Here is a 15,285-nt window from a genome sequence, read left to right as displayed (position 1 = left end):
TGAGATGACAGCATACTGTTCACACTGGTTGTAGCTATTAGATTGTACTATATTTGGTGTCTTGAAAACCTACTACGTTACTTGTTTTTGTGATTTAATCAATTCATGCTTTGTCAAAGAGTCAAACTTTTTTATACTGCATGTACCTGATTCACAGAATTAACTTTACGCTATCCATCAAATATAAAAATCATGTTTTTATTCGTGCAAATATGGTACCATATATTCTCAATCTGAAATATCACTGAAAAAAAACTTACAAAAAACAAGTGCGTTTTAATTCAAACTAAACTTGTATTAATTAATACAATTGAAACATTTTCCATAACATATTATGAAAAATACAATGCATTTTTCATAATATATTATGGAAAAGTTGTTGAACTTTTGCTTATGTTTTCAAAATGTTCCTTATATTTCTGAAAATAGAAATTTTGTTTATAAATAGTTTCAAATATACTAGAATGCAATCAAATGTATTTCTTGAATTTATTGAAGCAATTTCTATATTTAATGAAATTGTCATTCCCTATTGCAAATAAAAGTGTTTTTGATTCAAGTCAATTATATGATAAAACAAGACCACTGAAAAGAAAATTTAACAATTATCGTGTTTTCTTATACCCTAGAGTATGAGAAGTAAGAACGAAAACAAGAAGTTAAAAGAAAAACACTTTAGCACTTCCATTATTTTATGAACGTGAAATTTTATGCTAAACTAAAGTATTTTGTTTTAACTTCCTGAAGCAATGCTAGACAAGTTGCATGATCTGATCAGGGGTGAACCCAGACCTTTTTTGGTACTATAGGACCGGTATGGGCGCCAAAAAAATGCCTCAAAATATTAATTTCATGTTGTTTTTCTTTTTCTTTTTATATTAAAAATAGAAAAAAAGTTCTTTAAAATGCTAGTTTTCTGTATATTTTAGCTAGTTTATTTAGCCAATAATGTTTACAAATAAGGTTTGAGGCAGGTTTAAAGTTAGGGTTAAATAAAACCAATAGGCATTCACTGATGGCATCATACAGGAAGCCGAATACTTATCTTATATAAGCACAGGATAATATAATTTATATATATTATAAAACCACCCGAGTCTTATTTGTTCCATTTTTAATCCAATTATTACTAATTTTGATTATTTTGCTAATAGATACTCAAAATAAATTGAAAGAATGTTTATGCTATATATGCTATTACTTTTAAAAGTAATTGCACGTATATGCTATATGGGGCAATTCAAATAATACGAAACAATTTTTTGCTGTTTTTAGACTCCCTTCTTTGTATATGTAACATTTTAAACAATCTCTCCCCGCCCTATTTGTGACGTGACATTATTTTCAAAGAAATATATCTTTGAGTTTGTACTTTTATGCTAAAGGTTTACTATTCCGCTGTTATTAGATTTTAAATTTTAAAAATTTTGTCCTGTCACACTCTGCCTAACCACCCCCTCTCCCATGTGATTTTTGGTGACACTTTCAAACACCTCCACCCTATATAAAAATGTCACGTATTATTTGAATAGCTCCTATATGGTTTTGCTACATTTTTAAATATAGCAACAACAAAAAAAAAAAATAATTGTTAGTAAATTTAAGCCCTGTCTTTAAAAAAGAAACATTCACTGTTTGGTCACATTGCCCAGTGTGTCTAAATAAAAAAAGAACTAGTAATACTAACTACTTCCTTTATACAAATAGTTATAAAATATTTGTCCTAAATTTTGGGTAAGTTTTTGCGTAAGTTTTTGCCAAAGTTTTGCGTAACTCATGCGCAATCTTAACTTTACGCAAATGCTGTGAAAAAGTTGTAAATACCAAATAGTTACGCAGAAAATATTTTGCGTAAGTTTTTCGTAACTTTTGCTCAGCTACGCAAGAGTTACGCTAAAGTTGTGAATACGCACCCTGTAGCCGTATTCTCTTCTCTCCGTTAAGCTTAACGGAGCGTTAGTCGAAAATTTCTTTTAAATTACATTAACAAAAAATTTATTTAAAATTATAATTTTTTAAACATAAATGTTTTATTTTGGTAAAAGTTTTATTCTAACGAATTTATATAAATTTTCGTGATTTCTTTACTTAGAAATATTGTTATGAAATTTCAGGCAAAAGTTTCGTTAAGCTTAACGGAGAGATAAGAATACGGCCGCTGGACAGCGAAATAGGAATTTTTATGTTTATCATCAAAAACTGCATATATATTGTGTTTACCTTGAAGATATTATTACTTTTTATGTATTATCAGCTGCAATTATGCTGATATAACATTAACAATTATTTTTGCTATGGAAGTAACATACTTTTGCGTTAAATATCAATTATTCTTACATTTTCAATGATTTGTTTCAAATTTTGTAACAATTAATTGTAAACTGTGCTTTTATTATCGGATTGTTGTTGTTTGAGTGATTTTTGGAATTCTTGCTATAATTAAATTTTTTTTTAATATCGCTCATTGAACAGTGTATAACCTATAACAAAAATATAATACTTATATTAAAATGGCTAAGAAACTAGATATAAGTGCTGCAACAAAGAATGAGATAAAGTTGCATTTAGAAAATACCACACTTCGGAATAATGAAATCGCTCAAAAGCTCAAAATTTTGCCTCAAACTGTTGGAAGAATAAAAATGAGACTAAATAGAGGCCAAAATATAGTGGAAACCAACAGGAAGAGCTGCAGAAGTATAACCAAAACTACTAAGAGAAATGATCGGATGTTTTTACAGTTGTGTTGAAAAGGTCCGAAAATGTCTTCTGTTGAGTTAACGCAAGAATGGAATGCCATGACAGGAATTACAGACAAGCCAAAAACAACTAGAAGACGCCTTTTTAATAATGGATATAAAGCTTACAAGCCAATAAAAAAATAAAGTTAACCACAGCAATAAAGGACAAGAGATATGCTTGTGCTCTCGGTCACGCGCATTGGACAATTAAGGAATGGTCTAAGGTTAGCATTACAAAGTTAAAAATTTATACACGTATACAACGGTGAATAACTAAAACAACAACATAAAAAATTATTTAAGTTAATTAAGTTAAGTGCAACTTATTTGTTTGTTTGCAATAACTTGAGATTGATTTATTTAAGTTTATTATGCTGCAATATATTTTCAATTATCAATAAATTATATTGTCACTAAAAGTTATTCGCTACAGTAGCCTTTTATTTGTATAAATTTTTTTTTCTGATGAGTCAATGCTGGAAGTAATGGTTGAACGAAGACCATTTGTTCGAAGGAAGAGAGAGGAGACAAATCTTCCGAAATGTTTTCAAGAAACAGTCAAACATCCTCAAAAGATAATGTTTTGAAGCGTGATTTCGGTAAAAGGGCCTGGACGATTATACTTTGTGGAAGGGATGATGAGACAAGAGCAATACAAAACCATTCTAAAGACATGTTTAATACCCTAGATTAAAGCATGGTTTCCTAATGGGAATGCAATATTTATGCAAGATGGGGCTCCATGTCATATTGCCAAATCCGTAATGAAATTTTCGAAAACAATAAAATTTCCATATTGCAATGGCCTGGTAACAGTCCCGACCTAAATCCCATTGAAGGACTATGGAATGAACTCAAAAGAGAAGTCATGCAAACAGCTTCAACCAATACGAGAGACTTAAAAGAAAATTTGATTTAAACATGGCACCACAGTGAACGAATCAGTCGCTTTTGCTCCAAATTTATTCAGTCAATACCAAGTCGTATTTCAGCAGTCAAAAAGCATAAAGGCGGACATACCAAGTATTAAGTGGTTTTATCAGTCAATTTTATTTATGTATATCTGACAATTCTTTCATGGTTTTCACTTATTAAAGTCAATTTTTGCATTTTTATTTTCAATTTTTGTTTTTACTGTTGAATTGCAACAAAATTGTTATAAAATACTATAAAATGCATTAAATTCCTAATTCGATGTTTAGTACTGTATATATATATATATATATATATATATATATATATATATATATATATATATATATATATATATATATATATACATATATATATATATATATACATATATATATATATATATATATATATATATAAATATATATAAATTTTAAGCGACATCTTTAATAGTATGTGTAATAATATTATAAGCATTAAAACATCATATACGGTATCATACTATTTATTTCTTTTTTAAGTAATATTTCGGCTCATGTAGTGAGGGCCATTATCAAAATAATAAAACCGTTGAAAAAACCGTTGAAAAATTATAATAAACGTAACCAAATGATGTCATTGCAACGTCAGATATTCAACATTTTTTAATTTTACAAAAAATGGTTTCCAATGGGGAGTCATCACCAAATTGCCATTGTCACGATTTAAAACGTTTTCTTTAGGTTTTGAACATTGTACACGTTGTATTTCAATGGCCTCACGAATTTTTCTTGTGTAGTTGTTTGTTTTACCATTACAATGTTGTGAATGTTCTACTATTCCAGATGTATCCCAGTTGGCTTTTGTAACATTATTTTTATGTTCTTGAATTCGTGTGGAAATCTTTTTTCTTGTTTTACCAATATAACATACACCACATGTGCAATTAAGTTGGTACACTCCTGGATGACTGTTCGGAGGCAGTTTAGACTTGTTTCGACAGAGTATATTTATCAAGGGATTACCAAAACGGAAGACTGTTTTAACACCGACTTTACGAAACTCTCTTCTTAGAACAAGGCTTAATTTTGAGACCCATGGTAAAATAACAAGATTTTTGGTATCAATTTTTTGAGAACTAGATTTATTTGTGGAGTATTTATAATTTTTAGCAATATCTGAATACTGTTTATATGAATGTCCATTTTCAGTAAAAATCTTAATAAGAAAATTAATTTCATCTTGAATGTTATGTTCTGAACAAATTTTGTATGCTCGAGCTAAAAAACCTTTAAAAATACTAACTGCGATATTCGGTGAAATACATGATTACATAAATACAACCCTAAAACGCTTTCTGTTATTTCAAACAACTACACAAGAAAAATTCGTGAGGCCATTAAAATACAACGTGTACAATGTTGACAACCTAAAGAAAACATTTTAAATCGTGACAATGGCAATTTGGTGATGACTCCCCATTGGAAACCATTTTTTGTAAAACTAAAAAATGTTGAGTATCTGACGTTGCAATGATATCATTTGGTTACGTTTATTATAATTTTTAAACGGTTTTTTTAACGGTTTTATTAGTTTGATAATGGCCCTCGCTATATGAGCCGAAATATTACTTAAAAAAGAAATAAATAGTATGATACCGTATATGATGTTTTAATGCTTATAATATATATATATATATATATATCTATATATATATATATATATATATATATATATATATATATATATATATATATATATATATATATATATATATATATATATATATATATATATATATATATATAGAGAGAGAGAGAGAGAGAGAAAGAGAGAGAGAGAGAGAGAGAGAGAGAGAGAAAGAGAGAGAGAGAGAGAGAGAGAGAGAGAGATTTAACTGCTAGAATCCATAATTACATAATACATTTAAAAAGAAAGTGATTGTTTGATTGTGAAAGTTTATTTTTATTTTATGAAAAATATAGATTTTCATTATAATGGTTTTTTTTGCTATTTTGATAAAAATAATAAAATGGTTATAACTTTTTTGGACGTCTTAGAATAATTTTAACAAAACTTGTAAAAATCTTAACAAATTTTAACAAAACTTGTAAAAATCACCTCAACATATATACCGAATCTTTAGTACAAAGTTTTCTCTTGATCTTTTATTTCACGCTAAAGTAAATTAAAAGCGAAAAGACGCTTTAAGAAATTATTTAAAGAAAAATTGAGCTATGTGGTTACAGCAACCGGTGAAAAAAAATTATCAAAGGCACTGTCCAGATAAAAAAAAATTGACTATTGTTAAAGAATTAGGTTGCGCGATTACCAATAAAACGATTACCAATAAAACACGGCTCCTTATATTCGAAAAAAAAGGTGAACTCTAATTTACAAAAAATTCGGAACCATTAAAAATGCAGATTTTGAGATATCTGTGCTGACAATATGCCGTGTGAATAAAAACGAGCAATTGCTTCAACTCAGTAATTGTTCAGCTTTTCATGAATAAAAACTTTAGGAGTTTTTCTCAAATTTTTATTCATGTAATGTTAAGCAATTTACTCAGTAATTGTTCAACTTTTCGAGAATAAAAGCTTAAGAAAAATTATAAAAGTTTTTATTTACGTAAAGCTGACCAATTACTGAGTAAAAGCAGTTGCTCATTTTTATTCACTCGGCCTAATGCTGCAAACATGACGAATGCCATAATTTTAATTGCTGTAATACCAATTACAGCTATTAAATAATTAAAAAATAACTAATTATTTTATTTTATCTACGGTATAAACAAAACTAGTATTAAGTCAATTATACCTCATTTGTGCATCATTTATATATATTATTATATAATTAATTTTTTTTTCAAAACAACGCAAATTTTCTTTCAAGTGAAATAGTTCTTAAAGCAAAATACATATCTTGTCCTTGGACAAACTTTCTTGGATAACTAAAGGAATAAAATTCTTAAAAATAAAAATCTATTTAAAAACGTCGCAAAAAAAAAATTCTATTTGACATACCTATTAAGCGTAAGCGCAAGTTCGATGCGAGTTCGGCAGGTAATAATAGTATTATTACCTGTTTACCAGTTTTATGTTTAATATTATTAATATTAAATATAAAACTTGTAAACACAAAACAAGTTTTACTTCCAGCCAAAAGCAGTTAAAACTGAAAATAAAATAATGACTCTATCGAAATCACTGCTGAATTGAACATGTTTTTTCAATAATAGGAAGAATTTAGATAATATGCGTATACCGAATTTAACTCAAAGACGAACTTAAGTCATATATGTAGCCTGAACTTAACTGAGAGACGAATTTGGACTTCTAAACCGAATTTAACTGAAAGCCGAATTTGGATTTTAAAAACACATTTAATTAAAAGAGTAATTTTTGAGGAACTTGTATAAGTTTTATAAAAAAGAATTTTTTTTTTGTCGTTATTTTTTGTTTTTTTTGTTTTTGGTGTTCGAAGAACACCTAACGGATTTGCAATGGAGTACATCAGAAAAGTATGAACTCATGTTCCCAAGTCCGAGTGGGCCAATTTAGTCGAGGAAGCTACTTCTTAAATTGGTTACAACCCTCTCTCAACTCTTTAACTCCGAAACACCTTTCGGAGTTAAAGAGTTGAAAAAGGGTTGAACCAACAGAAACAGGTTGAAATGCATAAAACATGCAATATATTTTATAATTATTCTTCATTGTATATTTAAAAAAATCTTTTAAAGCTTTCGAATTTAACTGAAAGTTAAATGAAATTTTGAAATAGTGACCAAATTTAACTGAAAGCCGAATTTCTATTTCAACTTCGGCACCGAAGTCGAAGCCGAAGTCATCTTCGCCTTTCAGTAAACTTCGTAATCCGAATTTTAACGAATATTCGCCGGTCCTTACACTCTTTCGATGACGCGAAAGATAATTTCTAAAAGTCTTTCTAGCATCTAATATGAAAGTATGGCAACTAAATACGACCTTTTTATTATGTATTTCTTACCGTGGTTCTTCTTATTTGAACATTGTAGTTTTACTTAATTTTAATTTTACGTTTAAATGGACCAATTCTTCTTTCAAACAGAAAATAAATTAACTCTGATAGAAAATAAATTAATTTATTTTTAGTATTGTAACTTAGTAACTGCTTTGATTTATACTTAGTATTTTGTCATGAAATCTAGGTTTTCATGGAGTATTGTAACGCATATCTTAGTTTTATACAAAAAAAAAAATTTTCAATTATTATATTGGTTGCAAAGATTCAGAATATTTAAAAAAATCTACACGAACCGTTGCTTTTGCTCTCAACTGTTATAACTAAACGCTTTTGCTCACTCATGCGAGTCTGTTCCATCGGTTCCACATTGTTCCACCGGCCAGCAAATATTAATGATATGTGCAAAGCTGCGTAAAACTTTCCACTAAGTAAAAATGGTTTCTGTTCTGAATTGATGCAATAGTGCGGCTATTAAAAAGCTACATTCAAGTATTTTATTTTTTAATTTTATATCAATGATTTTAGAAACTTTGCAAGTCTCTTGATTTTTGCAAAGACGAATGTTTTACTGCAATTAGTAAGAGTTATTTTTTTCTGCACAAAAAATAACTTTAATAATATAAACAATAAAAGCAGTTCAAACTTTTTATAAACATTTTTAACTTTTTTTCTGAAGAAGCATGAAAAAGAAAACGAGCATCTAACATGAATTTTCAAGGCAAGTATTTTTATTTCAAATCAAGCTTTAATATATAGATTTGTGCTTAGTGAAAATAAAAAGCTTTAGATATATAAACGAGTTTTGCTGGCCATTTAGCGAAAATTTTAGGTCACTGTTAGCTTTCAAAAAAAATTTTGATTAGATTTTGATAGTTATTATACTTCATGTTGAAATTGTTAAATTAAAAGTATCTAATAATATATCTCATTAATGGAATTAAAATCTATGGAGATATGTGTTTTTCACAATCCAGGCGTTAACCAAAGCACGTTTTTTTCCCGGGCAGTTTTAATCGGGATTTTTTTACTGGTTTCTTTACGAAAATTTAGTATGGTATAACACTACTTTTCCGTAACGGTGAAATCATTTTAACTAGTATTTATGGTAAATAATAATGGATGATTTCACGGAATGGAAACCATTTTTGGCATATGTTATTCTTTTTGGTTTAGAAGGTTTTAAACACGCAACAGAAACCAAGCGTAACTTTTTTCTGAGTTGTACCGGCTGGGTTATTTATTTTGTCTTAAAATTTTATTCAATATCTGTTAAAAATACCATTAAGTCCTGTGTTTATCATTATTATTATTATTATTATTATTATTATTATTATTATTATTATTTGTTATCTTTGTTTAATTAGTTTTTGATATTTACTTTGGTTTTAATTTTTAGGTATTTACTTCGTTCAAGTTATTTTGTTTACAATGTTATATATTCGTCATGTGACCTGCCGTCGGGTTCCAATTATTTCATTTATGAAAACAAAAAGAGACTTAATGAATAGAGAAAGTGTTAAAAAGTTACAGCTTCAAACCATGCTTAATGCATTAAATATAAAAAGCAGTGAAAACAGTGAACTTTTTAATGATAGGTTATCAGAAACTGTTAAAAGAGATACTGATGGAAACCCTATTGTAAACACAGACTTTTCAAACTTAATAGGAAGCCAAAACGAGGACTGGGATTTAGTAAGACAGCCAGGTGTTTTATCAAAACAAGATGATATTAAAAATAACAATGAATTTTTAGAAAAACGTGCGAACACTCCATGCCGACGTAAACGAGAAATATTGTTAAACAAAAGGAGTCTTGATACACCTCATGGAGAGGGTTTAGTTCCCGCTTATGGTATTTACGATGAAATGTGCGAAGATTCATTACCAGTGGAGGTTGTGAAAATTGATAAGCTGGTTGTGGAGGATGGTGTAATTAAAGATCAAAATATAATAGAAAAAGCCATGCTTGCTTAGTAATATTTGTTTTTGCTTTTTATAACTAGGACTTTTTTTTATTTGATATAAAACATATATTTGAAAAAAATTTTTTATTTAATATGAAAGATATACTTTAAAACAAATTATTGTAAAAATTGACATTTGCAAATCTCTAAAAAAGAATTTTGAACAACATCATTTCCTTACTGGGAGGGGTTGGTGGTCACTGATAAATATTGTCGTCACCACCGGTGGTGCAGATAATTATTACTGATAAAGGCATAAAATAACAAATTTAAATTTTTTTCTAAAATCTTATATTAAAGATTATTACAGGAGATTTTAATAGTTTGTTAGAGCACCGGGTGTTATATTTCAATAGTTTGTTAGAACATAGGGTGTTAAGGTGTTTCTACTAGACAGATTTTTTTTATTATTAATTCACCTCCCCAAGGCCAAGAAGGCCACTACAGACGAGGAGGCTACTTAGTTGTGGTTATTAATCCTCTCTCAACTCTATAACACGGAAACACGAACCTTAAATACAGTATTGTCAATAAAATTGTTTCCTTTTTTATAAACAAAAATTCCGCAACCAAAAAAATAAGGAAACTATTGAGAAGAAAAAGATTAAAGTTGGAGAAAAGTCTTTAATGAGAATTCTCCAAGTAAGGCTGGTTATTCAACAAATGTTAGGTTAGTTTAAAAAAAAAAAACGAAATGTTAAAAAATTAGAATTTTAAAAATGAAGTGATATTTAAAATAATAAACGTATCATAGTTTTATACAATAATTATTAAATTAAAATTGAATATTTTCTTTTTTTAATGCTAGCAAACAAATGCTTGCGAACATCAAAAAATGCTAGCAAGCATTATAAACTTTTCCTGAAATATTTTTAGGGATAAAAAGAGTTATTGTTCTGCGAATATATTAATGAAAATAGATTTATTTTAAAAAATATTTAGTTTTAAAATAAAATTTTACTGTCATAGACATCATGTAGTAGTAAATTTTCTGATAAAAAAAAATAAAATTACAATTTTTTTGTAATTGAATCAGTTTAAAAACCATTTAAATTTTTGACTAGCCAGCACAAACACGTCTTTTTAGAATTTAAAACATTAACATGTTTTAGATAATATTTAGATAACTATAAGACATTTATTAGTAGTCATCTTTTCGAGGACGAACATGAGCTCATATTTGCTTTAAGACGACGAATATTCGCTCATATTCGCTTTTAGACGACGAATATGAGCTCATATTCGTTTTCTCAAAGATGGCTATTTAGATGTCTTATAATTATCAGAATTAAGACATCTAAAAGGTTTTAACATTTTAACACCTTTTAGATGTCTAAATTAAGTGTGTTAACATCCGCATCTCCTCGTAACAGGGGCTCAGAGAAGATGCGGATGACTTAAGCCATATATATAAGATTCATGTTTTTTTAGAGAAAACTATTTTCTTAAGTTTTTTTGGTTGAGTACTAGCCCATGTAATATTTGAACAGTAAATGAAGCAATGTAATAGGTCATAGGCTATTACTTTCAAAATCTTTAGTAGTTTGGTCGACTATTTTAAATAATTGCGTGTTCAGTCGAATAATTTATTTTGAAAACCAAAATGTTGAGTGTAAAAAAAAATATTTTTGTAAAATAGTTATAGATTATATAAAAAATTTTAAAAAATACGAAAGTAATACTACAGTTTTATTGTTAGAGATATCTGGTTGATCTTTCTTTTGTTAAATGGGGCATAAATTTGCCAATTTTACTGCTCTTGGAAAAATCCCTTATTTAATAGTTTTGTAATATGGATTAAAAGTCTGCAAACTTTACCTTTTTTTAAATAACTGTATTCTTGAAACATCTTGATAATTTATTCTTTTTTTATATAAAAAAGGTTTCAACTCTATAGAAAATAAAGTCACTATCGTGCAGTATCGTGCAGTATCGTGCAAAGATTTGAACTAAACTTATTATAAAGTTTTTGTTCATTTTTATCCATCAAAGAACTGTGTAATATTTTTAATTTAGTTATTGTTCTTTTATATGGACACGTTTCATTGCAAACATCAATAGTTTAAGAAAATAAAAAATACTATAATTGTATTATCACACATTCTTTGTTTCTAGTTCATTAGAAAGATTACTTATTTTATTAGTTGATATACTTAAAAAAGATGATGATAAACTTTCAGTAAAGTATAATTTTCAACCTTCGAAAGGTGAAAATTATATTACAAATGATTTTTGTACAGTTTTCTTTTTTAAAGGTCTAATTTATTACCTTAGAAGCTAGAAAATTATAACTTACGATAAGGTAGAGCGTGGTTAGTTTTTTTTTTTTTAGTTTTTTTTTAGGTGCTCCAAGAAGTCCTTACGGTTGTGTCACAGAGCACCGCGGAAAGCATTTGAAAGGAAGTTCGCACCTTACTTCTTACCTATGTTATAAAACTTGCCCAGAGGTGGCATTGAACCACAGATTTCTAGCTTCTAGATTTCTAGCTATTTCTAGCTTCTAACCACTGCGCTACGGCTGCTGAACAATGAAAAATCACGTGACCTTTCTTTCTCAAACAATAACTCTCATACTTCTTTGAACATCGTGTCATAGAAACGTTGTCATAGAAACGATGTCTAGTTAAGTAATTTTTACTAGATCTAACAAATCTTATGAACGGTACGTCGGATTTACATAATTTGAGCAATCAACGAATAAATAAATATGGATATGTTCGTCGTCTTCTGTCCACAGTCATGTAAATATTTATTTTTATAAATATAAGATTGTAAATTATTTTCTTATTGGCAAATAAATGCACACACAAATATAAAAATATGGATAAATCATCAACAAAACTATCGTTGACAGTAAGCTTGTCTATTATATATAAACTTTTTATTTTACACACTTTAACGACGTAATAGAAAAAAAAGATTAAATAGTGAAAAAGTCATAAAATATATTTTATGACTTAAATAGTCATAAAATATAAAAATGTTATTTTATACAATCTTGAAGGTCAATTTATGTTATTAATTTTAAAAATATGTAACACTAATTTTAAAATTATGAAAAACTCTTCTCATCAAAATTGTTTCTTTGTGTTTGATATTTCAGTTTTATTTATTTTCAAAGCTGCTCAACTTACCCATGCTAGACAAGGTGACATATTTGTTAGGTTTAAAAAACAGTAAGACTTAAGAAAAAACGTTTAGTAATCGAAGTAAAAATACTCAAAAGTCCGATAAATTAGTTAATATTTCATTTTTTAAAGTTATAAGATTAGGATGCTCGTTACCAGGTTACCATAATCTTAGGAAGATCGTTGTTTGTTTCTTTAGGTTAGGTTAGTTGTTGCTTTACAAACATTTATTTAAAGTATATTCGGAAATGATCGTTAATACCAGTTTTAAAAATATCTCAAATAAATACAAAACAACATATATTTACAATTAACAATAAGTACAAACAACGTATATTTATGTTGACACATAAACACAAAATGATATACGGTAAGCAAGAGATGAAGGTTTAGAGGCTAGAGTTTTGAACTCATATTCAACTGCCTTGGTCTCGGTTTGGTCTTGGATCTTTATTGTCATGTACTTTCTTGATCTTTCACTAAAAAAATCAACACAATAGATTAGTAACTAATAATAAATTGTTGATCACGGCAACATTCCACTCCCAAGAAGATTTGTACTAGAAAAATAGTTATTTTTTTTCTTTACCAGTCTTTTGTGAGAATATAAGTTGTGAAATCAAGTGGTACACAGTTTCTGTTGAATTTTTATTCTGACATTCTATTTAAGTACATAAAATACTTAAATAGAATGTGTACACTTTGATTTTTTTTTTATAACTATAGTATGTGGCTACTGAAGTTGCATGTCTGCTAAATACAGTCATGGACAAAAGTTTGCGACCACAGCGATTTTCGCATATTTTTTAATGTATTCTACTCTGAATTGCTTTTGGGCTACTTTAGTGCTACAATTTTGTACCAATTTGTGCTAGTTGTCAATTAGAGTCTAAAATTGATGTTTACATGTTTATTTTCAGATATAACTAAAATATCTTGGAACATTTTATATTACGGAGACCTTATTTGAAGCAGTACTAGTTAAAATGGTACGCGGTAAAGAACTGACATCGGAAAAGCGAGCTCAGGTCGTTATTTTGTACATAGAGAATATTTCTATAAGACAGATAGCCAAAAAGCTCAGTATTTCACATTCCACTGTTGTAGCTACTGTAAAGAGAAATCAAGAGCTGAAAAGTTTTAAATCCCTTTCACGCGCTGAGCGCCCGAAGGTTACAAGCAACCGTATGGATAATGCTATAATAAAGGCAGCAAAAAAATCACCAAGAGCATCCTCAAGTGCCATTAGAGGCAAACTGCCTTGATCACCATCCAAGAAACCAAACATTCGGACAATACGCAGACGACTATTTGATGCAGGCTTGAAATCTTACCGACCAGCACGGAAGCCGAAGCTTTCACCAAAGAATATTCGCGATCGCATAGCGTTTTATCAGAAGTACAGGCAGTGGACACCAGCCCAGTGGAAACAAGTGATGTTTTCCGATGAGACAACATTCACGCAATTCTACTCATTTTGTAGACATGTCAGACGCCCACCAAATCAGAGGCATAATCCAAAGTACGTTATACCAACATTCAAACAGGCTCCAAAAGTTATGGTTTGGGGAGCAGTCTCTGGTAGCGGTCGTGCCGGCATTTGGATTATGCCTAAAAATACAACGATCAATGGTGCTGTTTACTTGAGTATACTGATGGATAAGCTGCCACCATTTGTACCAATACATGGCATCACTCATTTCCAGCATGATGGCGCACCTTGTCATGGTACCAAGGCTGTTAAGGACTGGCTGCGTTCCGAAAAAATCCCGCTACTGGAACCTTGGCTAGGCAACAGTCCAGATCTCAATATTATTGAGAATGTTTGGACTGTAATGAAGCAGAAGATTGCTGCACATAGCCCAAGTTCTGAATATGACCTCATCAACTGGATTAAACGCGTATGGGTGCAGGAGATTACGCCGGACTATTGCAAGAAACTGTGTGAATCGATGCCAGGCCGTATTGAAAATATTCTCAAAAATAAAGGATTTCATTGTAAATACTAAAATATGAATAGACATGCTGTTTAACCTGTATAGTGTGAATAAACATTCGAAATATATGTACTGATTTATAATTTACTACTTGTTTTTCTAAATTTTGAGTGTTTTTTGTAAAAAAATTGCAGTGGTCGCAAACTTTTGTCCATGACTGTATATATATATATATATATATATATATATATATATATATATATATATATATATACAGTAGCGTCCAAAAGTAATTGGACAAACACCTTTTTGGTTATATTTTCTCATCGAGTTAACATTTTTAAAAGAAATTTTGCATAAGCATGTCAAATTATACCACAATTATAAAAAAGAAAACACAAATCCTAATTTGGGAGTAATTACTCAAAATTTTGCTAAAAGAATGAAAATGATTGGCTCAAAAGTAATTGGACAAGCTAAATATGTCGTTTAAAAATAAAACTTTCTCAACAAAGGATAAACTTTCAGCATTTTTTCTGAAGATTTCTGTTAAATAATGCACATAATGTTACATAGTGTTATATTCTGTTACATAATGTATATAATCTGTGCATAATCC

General features: G+C 28.9%; 2 protein-coding genes across 3 annotated transcripts; one reads left to right on the top strand and one right to left on the bottom strand.

The window, feature by feature from the left end:
- Nucleotides 1–365: 365 nt before the first annotated feature.
- LOC136089928 (uncharacterized) lies at nucleotides 366–6,345 on the bottom strand. Its single transcript, XM_065816028.1, has 4 exons — nucleotides 6,282–6,345; nucleotides 4,338–4,912; nucleotides 461–529; nucleotides 366–419 (listed from the first exon to the last, which is right to left on the bottom strand). The coding sequence occupies exons 1-4, from the start codon at nucleotides 6,343–6,345 to the stop codon at nucleotides 366–368; spliced, it is 762 nt and encodes a 253-aa protein (XP_065672100.1).
- Nucleotides 6,346–8,054: 1,709 nt separating this feature from the next.
- On the top strand, nucleotides 8,055–9,614 carry LOC105844140 (uncharacterized). Of its 2 annotated transcripts, none has more exons than XM_065815512.1 (3): nucleotides 8,055–8,126; nucleotides 8,314–8,355; nucleotides 9,034–9,614. In XM_065815512.1, the coding sequence occupies exons 2-3, from the start codon at nucleotides 8,343–8,345 to the stop codon at nucleotides 9,609–9,611; spliced, it is 591 nt and encodes a 196-aa protein (XP_065671584.1). In that variant the 5' UTR covers nucleotides 8,055–8,126; nucleotides 8,314–8,342; the 3' UTR covers nucleotides 9,612–9,614. The 2 variants fall into 2 exon arrangements, with proteins under 2 accessions (XP_065671584.1, XP_065671585.1); XM_065815513.1 differs by having other exon boundaries at nucleotides 8,066–8,214.
- The last annotated feature ends 5,671 nt before the right edge of the window (nucleotides 9,615–15,285 follow it).

This window comes from Hydra vulgaris, chromosome 13, assembly GCF_038396675.1.
Source record: "Hydra vulgaris chromosome 13, alternate assembly HydraT2T_AEP".
Lineage (NCBI taxonomy): Eukaryota > Metazoa > Cnidaria > Hydrozoa > Anthoathecata > Hydridae > Hydra > Hydra vulgaris.
The sequence above is the reverse complement of the archived record's forward strand: the minus strand, read 5'-3'. Positions and strand labels throughout refer to the sequence as shown.

What these genes read in the sequence shown, in the direction of transcription:
- LOC136089928 (XM_065816028.1), bottom strand. Translation starts at nt 6,345, where the DNA reads ATGGCATTCGTCATGTTTGCAGCATTAGGCCGAGTGAATAAAAATGAG. An exon ending in ATCGTGACAATGGCAATTTG is followed by an intron (nt 530 to 4,337) that starts GTGATGACTCCC and finishes TATTTGCAATAG; the next exon opens with GGAATGACAATTTCATTAAA. An exon ending in ATACATTTGATTGCATTCTA is followed by an intron (nt 420 to 460) that starts GTATATTTGAAA and finishes TTCTATTTTCAG; the next exon opens with AAATATAAGGAACATTTTGA.